This window comes from Opisthorchis viverrini, assembly GCF_000715545.1.
Source record: "Opisthorchis viverrini unplaced genomic scaffold opera_v5_51, whole genome shotgun sequence".
Taxonomy (NCBI): domain Eukaryota; kingdom Metazoa; phylum Platyhelminthes; class Trematoda; order Opisthorchiida; family Opisthorchiidae; genus Opisthorchis; species Opisthorchis viverrini.
The window spans coordinates 1,273,292-1,287,923 of record NW_008751707.1 but is presented as its reverse complement, the minus strand read 5'-3'; the positions used below and the strand labels follow the sequence as shown (position 1 = coordinate 1,287,923).

At 40.0% G+C, this 14,632-nt stretch overlaps 1 protein-coding gene across 1 annotated transcript; it reads left to right on the top strand.

Moving 5' to 3' along the window:
* Positions 1-598: 598 nt before the first annotated feature.
* On the top strand, positions 599-8,237 carry T265_13275 (hypothetical protein; the record flags this gene model as incomplete). The annotated part of the gene is made up of 3 exons (XM_009168072.1): positions 599-975; positions 7,599-7,843; positions 7,876-8,237. Coding segments are annotated over 3 exons (984 nt in total), but the record flags the coding sequence as incomplete, so codon positions are not given.
* Between the last annotated feature and the right edge of the window lie 6,395 nt (positions 8,238-14,632).

The following is a 14,632-nucleotide window of genomic DNA, read 5'->3' as shown; positions in this document are numbered from 1 at the left end:
GAACACATCATGTAGACGCAGTCACTGAGATTCCCGTAACCTCATGTTCTACTAGTAACTGATTCTGAATCTTTTAATGATGGTGGGCTATTTCTACGTGAAGTGCAGAAATAAAGTGATAAACGTCTATATTCTACTGAGAACAACATATTCAACCTTTAATTAGTGATGAGATTTGGCCAGAAATACCAAAGTTACAATTTTAATAACGACATAGTTCCAAAGCATATTGTCTGAAAGCTGTTGGGTAACTCATCATCATTATCATCACTGTCGGCTGTAATAACCGGATACTTGTCGTACAGTGGTTATATTTGCCACAGTTTCGTTTGCCAATGATTTAGGAAGGTGGTGTAGGTCGCTGAGCATTGGGAACAGGGGTTGATAAATTCGTGCGTAAATACAGCAATGTCTGTAGACTGTTCAGTGGAGAAAATGGGAAGGGAGCGATGCATTGAAAGCAATAGCCTGGATACATAAGAGCCACTGAGGACGCGACCGGGCCATGTCTGACAATGTCTCTACCTATTGATATGGCCCGCCTAGGGATTCCCACCCAGGAAGACGACAGTGACATGCGCTACTGAGTTTTCTGTCAATGGCTTTCATACTTCGCTGCCAAGTCATTGTTCGATCGCCTCTGACTCTCTTCCACGTGGTTGCGCAAAAAGAGCCCTTTGAGGAAGTTGGTCGAATGGCATACGCAGCACGTGGCCAAGCCAGCGCAACCTATGCATCTATCGAGGGTGAGTTATTTTTCCCGAATACCATTCGACGTACTTCAGCATTGCTGATTCGGTGTTCTCACCAGACTCCGGCAGTGCTCCGAAGACATCGATGGTCAAACACTGAAAGTCTTTTGACGTCCTCGGCGCGCAGAGGCCAGGTTTCTGATTCGTATAGTAATATGGAGCGCATCGCAGCATTGCAAACTCGACCCTTGACAGAGAAGCTGATGTCATTTCTACGCCGCAGGTGATGTGGGTTCACAAAATCTGCTCTGGTCTTCCCAATCCGGATGGAAATATCATCTTTCACAAGACCACCGGGACTGATACAGCTGCTCAAGTAAACAAATTTGTCTACTACCTCAATCGGTTCATCCGCAAGCATGAGGCTAGGGTTCGATCCCACCCAGTCTTGCATTAGCTTAGCACTTTTTGTAGCAGTGAATTGCACGTCAAACCCTGAGGCATATTCATTTAGATTATTTAATACTTTTTGCACTACCATGGGGTCAGATCCCAGAAAATCTATGTCATCTGCGTACGAGGCCCCAGGATCACTTCGATTCAACAGGCATTAAAGGCTGGTAGTGAGATTTCCATGATGGTATTATTGACGAAGTTGAAGAGGACAGGAAGGAAGACAGCCCTACAGACTTGCAGCTCATTAAGGCAGTTGACAGCGGTTGGCGCATTTCCTCATCTCAAAATCTGCAGTAGACTAGCCAACCGAACTAGGAGCTGAACCCGAGAATTTGTCATTGGCGCAACTATTGGCAGACCCGCAGACCCATGATAAACCCTGCGTCTATAAGTTATTTGGAACATACCTTAAAAGAAAATTAAAGGGCTATTATAAACATTTACTATTCGAGATGGAAAATAATGAGATCTTTGGTAGAAGCAGATTTTAATACAGTTCAGTGTTGAATGCCCATTATCAAAAGTAAAATTCCACCTGGGACATAAAACTTAAGCTCACGTTTGAAACAAACTGGAAATCTTTGCCTACGCTGAGACCTAAGTAAAAGTCTCAGTGCCTCTTTGATATCGCCCTTTACGAGAATGGTCTGAAGTCTACAATAGTCATTTGAAGGCTCTATCACTTACTTATTCTTGAGTATTAATTTCGTGTTTGTGCGCAGGTGTGTGGCACAAAGACTTTAGCCAATATTAGCACTTACATGTGTGAGAGTCAACAATCAGGATGAAAAATCCTCCTACGTTCCAGTAGTGGTAGTGATCATGTATTATATATCAACAGAATTTTTGAAGGTCACATTACTCTATCACTTTAAGTTTATTTTATTGGCAGGCGCCACTGAGATGCTACCTTCCGACATACTGGCTTTCAAACAGATCCAGCTTCTTAATCAACCCAGCTTTCACGGCTAATCCAGGGCAAACACCCTAATGCACACTTATGCAGGGCATCAATGGTGTGCTTAGTTTAAACAATATATTCCACACAGTCAGCAGTTTTCCAAAGCTGGAAATGATTAGCGTGCTTGGTGTGGAACCGACAGCCTAGTATACTCCACCATTTACGAAGAGCGATGGTGAATGTTGACTTTTCACCTTTCCTGGAATACTCATGAGTCTACTCTTGCGCAATGCTTCCAGTAACATCGATTTTCTGCAGATTCAATGGCTAACTCCCATGAAACGTGATGTCAAATAATTTGCTACCATAAGTACCTCCAGAAGCATTAAATATTTCCTTTTGGTAATTGCATGTGCTTTTCCGGCATGTTTGAGGCTAGAGACAAGCTGACTCCACCATTACGAAGAGCAATGGTGAATGTTGACTTTTCACCTTTCCTGGAATACTCATGAGTCTACTCTTGCGCAATGCTTCCAGTAACATCGATTTTCTGCAGATTCAATGGCTAACTCCCATGAAACGTGATGTCAAATAATTTGCTACCATAAGTACCTCCAGAAGCATTAAATATTTCCTTTTGGTAATTGCATGTGCTTTTCCGGCATGTTTGAGGCTAGAGACAAGCTGCGAGCCAATTACTGAATCAAATAAGAAGAAGAGTGAGAAAGTAAATGTGTCACAGATATTTTCTGAATACTTGGTTTGAAATTTATTGCAAACATTCACGAAAAATGAAATTTAAGTGATGTCAGTTTATAGTTGAAAAGAATTTTGTGGTACACGGTTTGACTGCTGGTTTATCAATATCCACTTTTTTCGGGAGATAGCACACGTGCGAGTTTTCAGGAATAAAATGTCGTTGGATGTTGATAAACATTTCGTTTTTGTCATTCGTTCCGAATTTTGGACCTATTCACCAGCAAAGTCAAGGTCATCGCAAATACCAGGTTTAGTGCATGGCAAAGTCCGTGGTACACCGGTCGACAACAAAGTACCAAGAGGATGACAAGTCAGCTCTAGAAGTACCATCATGTGGAAGTGTACTTTCTACACATCTGAAAGGACGGATTATTATAATCTACTAGACATTTCAGGACAGCGTTTGGTTTGCTTAGAATTTTCGCTTCTTTTTCATCCGTATAGGTTAATCTCCGGTTACACAGTGCCTTCTGAAGAAATGAACCCTCTTTTGAAAAAGACTGCTAAATCTTGCACGGCCCAAAATTCTTATCTCCTGGGGTTTAAGATTTAAGAGGTAAAATCTTTTATTCCGTTTGCTTTTTTGTGGATTTATATCCAATAGCGTCTTCATCAAAGGTAGATCTAAGCTTGACGTGAACCATGTAGTGGTGCGGACGTGATTCAAGGCTACCCAAGGAAGCAACGGCGCAATAACTATTTGTCCTAGCTTGGAAGGTGGTTTGCAAACATATCGTCCCCGGTTGCGGAGACGTCTTCAGTGAGCATCTGAGTGGGTGCTATACCTTTTCGCGCTCCGGAGTGAATCACTCAGGACATCATTTGTGCACGAGAAAGCTCCCAAGCACAGATGATTCTGTTAATCTATTTTTAAGGAAGTTCCAGGTGGAACGTCAATCTACTTTCGCGTGTTGTCAAAACATTTAAAGTAGACAAATGCAAGTGGAAATTGTCAATAAATGAGTTAATACAGTGACGTATGATCTTTACTGTCATTGATCCGACGCCAGGGTGATTCTGGAAAAACGTGATGGTATTCTAAGATCTCTAGAATTTTTTATTCTTTGATTAAACCGTTTGTATTAGTAAATTAGTTTACAGCCTTGGGGCGCAAGGATTTAGTTTGCTTTTTGCTTCATTCATATTCGATTTTATGGAAAATTGTTGCAAAAATAGAGTAGGATCTGTCCCTTTACCGAAAACGCTTTTCAGGTGCTCACTGACATTCATCATTGTTCTACAGTGTTATTTTAAATGATTAGGCACAGGTTCTTCCTCTCATTAGGTGCTCAGTCATTCAACAGAGATGTGAAAAATATCTCAGAATCCTCAGAAAAAAGTTTAAGAAAGTGAAAAAGATAAATAAAATCCAATGTCTTGGCTGACTTCGGACGATGCTGACATTGGATATCGCCATTCATGGGTGTGAGACTTGAAGGGCAAGGAGACGGAAAGAAGTATCAAAACGCGTGGGCACACTTTTCTTGGGGATTATCTAACAGGCCAGCGTTTTTGAAACAGCAAATCTTCCATCTATTCCCAACTCTGGAAGCCCTCTTTCAACTACTTCTGAACTAGGTACCAGTAGATTAGTTTTATCTACTAAGTGCTAAAACTTCCGTGTTTCGCGTAACAGCTCAAATTATAAAGTAAAGGAGAAAGCCCATCCTAGTAGCAAAAGCCATGTCACACTTCTTGGCTCGGTCTGACCTCTAGAACAGATAAAATCTGGCAATATGATTCTAGACAATATTATAATATGGAGGAGTATCTTAGGTGATCTTACCTGCCACACATGGTGGACATCTATGATGCTATTTGGTGTTCGTTCCAGGCCTAATGCGAGTTTTATACAGTGGTGTTAAAAATAAGAAGTGAAATTCTTAAATGTTTCAACAGCTGTATTTATGAGTAACCTGATCATCAGGCACGAAAAGTTTTAGGGTCAAGACATTGGGAAAAAAATTAGGACTGTACAAACCAGAGACTTGATATTCAGGATGAGTTTGTTACTAATCCAGGTAAATAAAAGGCAGGATATCCCATGTACACAGTTATATAGGCAATATCATAGAAATTAAATGCAGCTAGGTTTCAGTTAATTCATTTGTTAGAAGAAAATTGGCATTATAGTAAGCGGTATTTTGTGAATCGCTTAAAACATAAGGGAGCTCGTAGAATGCACATATCTTATTACCTTAAAAGAGGGTGAAACCCGTAATGGGATTTTAAAGTGTTTTAAGTACCTGTATGAGTAGCTTCACTTCAAGTTAACTTTACCTTTTTCACTTCTTGATTCTAAGATGTTGAATAGAAAGTTGTTTCGAAACTCATGGTACTACATGTGAGCTGCTTAATATGTCATTACTAACTGTGAGGAATAAATGCTAGTACTGGGGTGATACGACACACTCTGGAACAAAAGCACACAATGTTTCCAAACGTGAGCCGTCGGCTGCAACCGCGCCGAAAAACACGATATACAAGCTATTATAGAATGATGTAAGTAAACGATAAAAATAAGAAACGCGACAGTCACAGCCCCCTTTCGATTGTCAGGATTATAGTTGCACGCGATGGCTGGGCAACATTTCGCTATCTTCCGGTAGAATGGGGTGTGCGCCGAGCTAGAGATTCCTTTGCTGGTGCTTGTAGCTTTCTCTGTTTTTTTTTTCTAGGAGACACGATTAGTGATACCTAATAAACTGAAAAATAAAAGCTGGTATAGTCAGTATTTTACCTAATTCATCGGACAAGGAACCGCAAAACGTTTTAAAACCAGGTTCAGTCAAAAACAGGTGCCGAAAAAGGCAATTATAGGCAAGGGCTTCAGTTAAGTTTATCCGAATCTACCGTAGAAACCAAATTAGTGTGAAGGGGGCATTCAGCCTATTTGGGTTTAAGTGAAACGTCAAGGTTGAGTGGAAATGAGGGACTGTGCCTACCTGATCAGCTCAAGGAAAGGTAAACCGGTCGTGGGCTGTTGAAGAGCTTTAAGCAACCTTATTAATAGTACATTGTCGACAATGTATCGAGATAATGCGAATATTGTACAAGATGAGACATGTGGCGGCCTGTTGCTGCACATTCAGGTGAGGGGAGCAATCAAGAATGAGAGATTCACCTGGGTCCGGTTGATTAGCTCGTTAAAACCAAATTAACTTGCAGAGGAGAATATTCGGAGGACACAAGCGAAACTTTGCAAAAAAACTTAACCAGGCTTCAATTAATCGGCCTATTCTTTCCTATGCCGTCCACAAAACATTAGTGTCAAATAAGCTACAACCATTTGGATGAAAGCGTCAAAGTTGTAGTTAAAATATATGTATCCTTTTTTTAGATGCCATGTCCGAGGGTCACAATTAACCATTCGTGGAAAGCAGTTTATTGTGCAGAGTGACTACACTCCGCATAATTGGTGGAGGAATCGTATCAAGCCAAAAATTGCACCGCAGTCCACAATTTCTGCATGATTATGGGGGCGGCGAATTAACTGAAGGGGAATCGATGACCTGAAAATTCACTGTAAAGTTATCACACCTCATTATGTGTGCATGGCATACTGATAAACTGAAAAAGAAAATATGCTTTGTGCACAGTATTACATGCATCGAAACGAGTAATTTTTTCTTTCCAGAATATTTTGGTGACCACCTAATTCATTCTTACAGTTTGTGACTAGTAGTGCCCAGTGCGTGTATTTTATGAAATGGCGTTCACAAAAAACTCTTGAATTTTCCCCGGGAACGTTTTAATGTTTTCTGGTTTGCGTGCGTGTCCTGGAAACAATGACAAACACAAAGCATCAGGAAGAGCATAGAGCTGGAGCTTTGTATTATCAAGCAGACGGCAACAGGGTGTTTCCGCGCAATTTTTCCAAGCTTGTCAATAGCAGAAATGACTTGAGAAAATTTGGGGCAATGAAACTGCAGAGCGCTGGTTGGTAGATCGCTCGCTGGGGTGTTATTAAACTCACCTTTTCAAACCCTTCCAAGGAAGTAGTTTTGAAGAATACAAGTTTACGATTGCACAGGTTTGCTGCACATTTGTTAGGCATTTCTAGAAGTCAGACATGTGGCCATGTACCAATTAAGATTCATGCCTGTTGTGGAAAAAATCTGCACAAGCTATACCATAAAGAGGAAAAAACAATGGACCAATAGACGTGGATCACCAGGGAAAGAAATACCGACTAAGTTTGTTCAAAATCGGGGCTACACGGAGGTTTACCAAATGAATATTTTCAAAAAAAACAAACGCCCTTCAGATGCAAGGGTGTTTTGATATGGACTTATAGATTTTTAAAAGTAGTTCGATCATTTTAAACAGGAAGGTCTTTAAGGAAAAAACAAGGGCAAACGTTCGAGAAACGGGTAGGATACTGAAAAAGGAAAAAAAATTGAAGTTTCCTAAAAAATATTAGAATAGCATGTTTAGAGTTGAAACTTCGTTTGTTCATTTGGGTACGTTGAGTAGCCGAACTTTTACACGAATTTCGTTGCTCATTTATCTATGACAGCCTTGCTGATACGGTGAGCCCAGTATATAATAAGTGTACGCTACTGCTCCATCAGGTGTAATGTCTGCAAAGCACCACGGAAAGGTCTGAAAGCGAATACTCTTATCGAGTATAAGTTGCAATTTTGCCTTAAAAAGTTGTGAATGCTTTTATAGTTCGTTTTTGGGTAAAAATATATTGCAGAACAATGTTCAAGAAGAATTTTTGGCTTTATTTGTTTTTCCAAATATCTTCAATTTAACGAAAATGTTTATTTCCTGATTGTGAACAGCTCAAGTGAGAGTTATGCCGAATTCCTAGGACAAATATCTACCGAGGTATTGAGGCTATCCATTGCTATTTATATCACACATCATGTCCCCCCGGGAACGGATGCTGGAGAATTCACCCACGAACTTCAAAATCATTTTTCTGCACGAGAGAGGAGGAAGGAACAACTTTTTGGCATGTTTCAACGATATCAGAATAGTCAATTGGACACTGAACCTCTGCTGAATAGCACCAGAGAAAACACAGGTTGGTGTATGTTTTTTAGCATAATTTCTTAGAGAATCAACTTTTGGAACGTGAATTTCAACTGCAAAACACAATCAAAATGTTAAACTTCAAGATAGAGTTCAACTTTGGCCATCAGACTTGTGACTTTTCGCATTCAGTGCCGAACTTGCTTCGAACCTTTACCCACTCAGTGCAAGAGCTTTTTGATACTTGCTACAGCAGGCGGAAAAATCTTGGTCTTATCAACGTCATGGATTTATTGGGTTACAACTCGACCTTTTATGCTACCAAACGCTTCATTCGGAATTGGACCAACTTGGCATTTACCAAAGACTGCCAAAGGTGTTCACTTTCGGTGTGGCTTCCGTTGATTTGGAATTCAATTTCATGCGGTCTACGCTCTGGGGCTGAGCAGAATGTTTACTGGCGTTCAACCAATCAGATATTGCTTGAAGCTCTGGGATCCAAATTAGCCGCGGTAGAAATCCAAAAATCTGACCAGGGAGTAATCACTTTTATCCATCAAGTTGTAACCAGCCTAGTGGAAACAGCAAAATGCAGCCTGGAAAATCTGGCCGAGACGTCAGGTCAAAATTACATTTCAAGGGTCAATTCTGCAGCCGCTTGGCTTTGGATATTAATAAACTTTCTTAAATTCTACAAGGGTCCCACTTTTCCAAATGGGATTGTTAGGATATGGTGTAGCAGACTGGATACGCTATCTTCCTTGTTAACCAAAGAAGAGCACGTTACGGAGAAAAGAGTTCCTGTACTGAATGCAGGATGCTTATTCCTGGCTTTTACACTTAGAAATCGCATAATTCGACTAGCTTTGCCACAGTGAGCTGTTTTTTGGAAACATTTTTGTCTATGTATGCCAGTTTTTCAATGAACCATCTGCTGTGTCAGTGCTTTGGGTATCGGTAAATATATTTATTCCGTTTGAAGAATGTTTTTTCATTGGATGGTAAGCGGTAGAAAATATGAATATTGAAAAGAGGGATCATTTTGTGTATTACCCACAAGCGCTATTTTGTATTGAAATTACCTTTTCTCGAAGAGCACAACCGATCAGGTCAATCTCGATAGTGTCCCTGATGAATAATTGAACCCAATTAAACATAGGACACTTCACGGAAAAATTCCGAAGGAGCAGAAAATTTTCATGAGAATGGGACCAAACATTTCTCCCTTAAACCACACTGAAAGCCTTGGAAACAATTCACCCAGTGGCCTCTTAGCGCAATCGACTACTGCCTTTTGTTGCTACCAAAGTTGTTAGCTTGCCATATCAAAATCTTTGATTACCTGAAACTAATAATTTCTCTAGAGCCACAGGTGGAAAATATTTGCAATAAAATACCTAGCGTCTATACAACATTCCCCAATGAAACAAATGAAAACGCTAACTGAATTTGTTTCGTAAAATTACTTGCTTTTTTTCAACCCCGTTAAAGAAAGCGAATTGAGCAGATAGTATCGAACCTTATGACTGTTTTTTCCCGTTCTGTTGTATAGGTAACCTGAATTCACTCCACAGAAGCGTTATTTAATTTGGTAAAAGAATAGCTGAAGAAGTGTTGATCAGTAATTACACGAGAGTGTCACCTACGCCCTGGGATTATGGACTGGAATGGATTATGGAATAAAGGTCAGAAGGGGTGAGATTCGACCTTCGATTTCAAACATTTGGTATGATATGGTGTCACTCGTTTTTGTTGTTTATGGTTCTTCACGAAGCAGGCGTGCACACCACTTTGTAATGACACTAAATAAACGATATCTCATACCCTCACTCAGATAAAAATGAAACAAATGATTCGTTTGGGACAAAAGTGTGTCTCTACTCCATGGCAACATCTCACAAATAGGATTTCCTTTCTTGTTCTTCGCTAAAATATTTACGGAAAGGAAGACCTAAGTTCTTGTACCATTGTATAGTCGTCACAATGAATAAACTAATTCATCATAAGTTATTTTTTGGAAGTGAATTTACGGACCAGACGTGGTTCATATGATATAGTTTATTGGAAACTTAGTCGATATATTTACGTTATCAAATTTCATCAGTAGCAAGGTCGCAAAATGGGACTCAAACAAAACCCGGTTATTGTAAATGAAAAAGGAATACAAACCACATGAGTGTATTATTTAGGAACGCAAGCGGCAACACCCCAGAGTAGTAAAATATTTGTTGTGCGAACCACTACTGTCAGAATGTAGTAGTCACACTGATCAGCTTACGTAAAAACAACATGAAAGCTACACGAGTATGAGTTGTTGGACTGCAGTATCAGCCATAATTAATGTTTTCGCTTGAAACAGACATTAGTCATGTGTGTCCGGAAATTGTTTCACACGTTGACTTCAACTGCAAGTATCATGCAACATCGATAATATGTACTGCGAGAAATTACCTCCATCAAACTATGAATAATTTGAAGTTGGCCCAAATTAGGGGTTTACAACAGGGTTATCCTTTAATCTTATAAATTAGAAATCGGGTTTTAAAGGAAAATTTTTATTCCGGCGTCTCCGAGCAGCAGAAGCGCTCAATTATGAAACAAATCTATGAATAAGGATGTTAAAGCTTGTTGTTCAGGATTTCTCAGAGAAAGAAGTTCTTTGCTGGCAAAGTGCAGTATACATTTGAACTAGCAGCTGGTGAGGGAGGATAGTATATTACAACTTTTTTCCAACAAGATTTCCAGGGGTTTGCCATTCTGCACCTGATTCCACGGTTGCCTTAAATAGTATGAAACAAAAGTGTAGATTGCATGACATCCACATCCAGGTGGGCTGGGCAAGCCGCAAAATGTGTATCGAATCAAATTTATGGGCTTGGTTCTTGTCGGTCACTTATTCATATTTCCTTAGGCGTTTGCAGGTGCAAATACTGGTCATTTTCAGTGGAAAGCCACTAGGCTCGTTTTATGTTAGTATGACAACAGGTTGCTTCAAAGTTAATTCAAACGTTTTTGATATTTTGGATCCAAGTGTTGAACAATATTTTCATCACTGGTGTCCACAACTGTCCACATTACCTCCGTTTTAAGTTTCAGAAATTTAAGAGTTATCAAATCAGGACTTCTTTACTCAAGGTAGACCAAGAATTATAGGTTATAACCAAGGAGACACGCCGGTCACTGCATGTGTCTTTAGATATTTCCACATTGTGCCGCTCTATCATATTTGGTAGATTTCTGGGCAAACCTACCATGTATGTCCGGTAAGTGATTCGACAAAACTTTGATACTCACCTAAGCGGGAATGATGCAGTCACTGCAGTAAGAACCCATTTATTTAACGAGTAATGGGTAAAAACCTTTGCAATAGGATTTGCAAACAGAGCAACGTAAAACCGTTAGACCAAAAGCCTTGCTGCAACACCATCTGGTTGTCGGCGACTTTGTTTGAAAATGCTGAAGCGAGTAGATGATGAGAACAATTTGCTAATTCACATTAAATATAAGCGCTCACTGATTAACTTGGCCAAAGAGGCTTCGAAATAGTCGAAGAATATAGACCAGGAGTCATAACAGTCCAATGAAATGATAACTCGGCGAGATTCTGGGCGTTTCTACTTAAACGTCTGCTCCATCATTGATTTTTTCGCAACATTTATTGTTATGGGGAACATCCCGCTGGAGGAAAGTCCAAAACGTTTTAAAACCTGTTGAAGGTCAACTTCTGTTATAGGTAAAAATTTCACTAACACCTGGCAAGTCTTTATCAGCGCGGAACCAGTATAAAGAAAACCGCGGTTTTTGAAGCAGATCTATGTATGTGAGGAGGGTGTCTCAAGTCAACACGGGCCAAAATTGTTCCAGTACGGTTTCGTTTGTGAGGTAGATGCATTATCCGCGGTATTTAATCAAAAACAAATCTGTTAACTCATTGTTGGGGTTTTTTGAGTGCATGCGTGTAAAACCAATTGCATATCCGTTATTACCGATTAGACTATTGAGATCCTTATTTTCAACATACTGCCGTGTAGGTGACATTACTTGCGTCAACAACAATCGCCTTTTAACAGATAATTGTTGCTCTAACGCAAGATGATCGTCATTTAATGTATATTATAACATATACACTGACGGCCATTGACTCGTTCTCTGAGCTAAGAAATTTGGTTGCGAACGTGGCACAACCACCAATCCACCGCTTTCACCACTACGCTCCTCAATAACACAATGATGATGTTATCTCAAGTGGTGATGAAACGCTCGCAATTAAATTTCCCAGCTCAGCGAACAAGCCAACGACCGTCTGCGCTACCTGAGTTACCAATTTTTTTCTACATACGCAAACGATATTTTAACCCATGTGCCATTATTGGCACTCTACCTCGTAATCGTAATTCGGTAGAAACGTCCTCGGGTGGAAAACATTTTTTTGGTGCACGCATGTCTAGTGTCAACGGCTCATAATATCGTCGTACAATTAGTGTCTCACCAAAGTTTCAGAAGCGAGCATAATATTAGACGTGTATTTCCTAAGGCACGCCGAGTTGTTTTATGAGGAAGGGCACTTTTTGATATTCGACAGCTAGTCATTCTACTGTCAGAGGGCCCAGCTTAAGCCTCTGTCTGCCCCCGAAATCATGTAAGTCTGAAAAAAATCACCCTAATAAAGTTATAAAGTGGCCACCCCCTATGTGAATTCTCTTTGATGGAGACTGATGAAGACGAACCATACACAACAGGAAAAATGCCTTTTTACAAGCATCAGCCAGTATTACCCTAATCGCTACAACCCTTGCGTTGAAAACCTTTTCGTTGACATAATATTTTAGTTTCGGATCACTAGACCTAAAATGTCCTCTAATACAGGTGTCCGAACTCCCACCAATTTGGTAAAATTTGGCAGTTTACACTTAAACCAGGGTTATCGACCAGGGTACTTTCGAGGATGCAGTAAAGCGTTATGCAAATTGTAGACTGGGGTTTGGTTTTATGCATAGTGTTTAAAATAATTAAAAGAAGTTAGCAATCAGCGAACGCCGAGGACTGTTTTATTTCGATAACAGATACATGAAATCTCCAAAAAGAAGACTACTGGATTGGGTCCGCTTCTGAACTCTTCCTACCCTTTTGTTTCTTATAAATATTGGGATCTGATCCGTGTACTAACGGTTCTATCCTTCCACAAATCGTTGAATTCATCGTACTCATATTTGTTACATTTTGATTCACACAAGTGCATACCGGAAGACTTAGTAGTTGCTTGATTCGGCAAGCTTTACGAGCACGCTAATTTACTTATTAGTTTGGTCCAATATATACCTTCACCCGCGATGGGCCCACTTTTATGCTTTCTTACTCTAAAGGATTGGGAAATTTTGAGTCTTTTGCTGTGAAACTATCTTTCGGAGTTACAAAAGCTGCGTACCCCCACAAGATATTTGGAACATCTAGACTAGAAAAGCCCAAATAAACATAACGTGGGTGAAAATTTTTGCCTGATAGCACAGCCAGATTTCCGCCTAACGGACGAGGGTTATACCAACCATTTCAACGGTTGAACGTTTTCGCCCATTTTAGAACCAGATCGTCATCTGTGATGTGACCTTTTTCAGCCTAAGCAATTTGCACCTGTAGGATATCACATGGTGCCCACCGTGAAATTTGCACCAATAGTGTTAAACATCGGATATTGGAGGGGTGTGTGACGTGTAAGCACTTTTGCCAGCCCAAGTACTCTCAGTTATGCAGGAGCTTAGTTGTTTGAGTCCACCAGCAGGTGTGTCATGTTGGTTATGGAAGCTGAGCTTGGGCCCCTCATCTTGGAAGGTTTTTTAAAAAGTACCAAAGACCAGACGACTGCACTTATGTCTGTCTATGCAGTGAATAATTACAATGCCCCTTCACGTTTTACCTTGAAGCAAATGACGACTATTGAACTGTGAGATTACATTGAGAACTGTTTTTAATGAAGCCTGCTAGAAACTCACAGGTGTGGGCGAACTCACAAGCCCGTAAACGCAGTACACGAGTAAATAAAGCCATTTCTATCGAAAATTTGCCTGGGATTCCTGCAATAAAATAAGCGAGACCTGCGCGAGGTTTCCTGATTTTCTTAGAACATTCTGTGAACCATCCTAATGATACAGGAATCTGGCTTCTTATATAAACTCATGAATTATTGTATCCTGACAATTTTGTGCCAAATTCAGCTTAAACAGAAGATTAGATAATTCCATTCGTTCTAGTGCGTAACGTTTAAAGCAGTGTAAAATTACAACAATTCCACAAACTTGCAAAGTTGCTTCAAACTGAAGGAGCATTCTTATGCGTATGATTGCCCCGTGCAACACTATAAATTAAGTGGAAACTAAAAATAACGACTGTTGATGTCACGTTTGATTTTGGTAGACATTGTAGCTAAGTCCCAGCTTAAAATCTGGTCTATGTAGAAGTCGTTATTTTGATCTGTGTGAATAAAAACAACCCAGCTTTACGCAACTGGCGTCTTTCAGCGCTTCTTTGGTGTGCATAAGATAAGGACGATGTCCTAACCTTTTAACATCAGCTTTTTGACTGCCTACAAATTCGAAAAATGCTGGATAAATAACACGACCAGTGTGTCACGACGATTTTCGTTGGGATGAAATAATTAGAACTCTAGAGAAAAATCAGCTCCGACGCAATGAACCTTGCAAAACATATTGGCGTTTCATGCTCGTTAATTATCAACCGAAGGTTACACGTAAATATCTGTATAAACAAAAGTGAGGCATAGTAATGCTTCTGGATGGAATGAACATGTAACGTCAAAATGTAAAACAATGATGGGAACCTTCAGGAA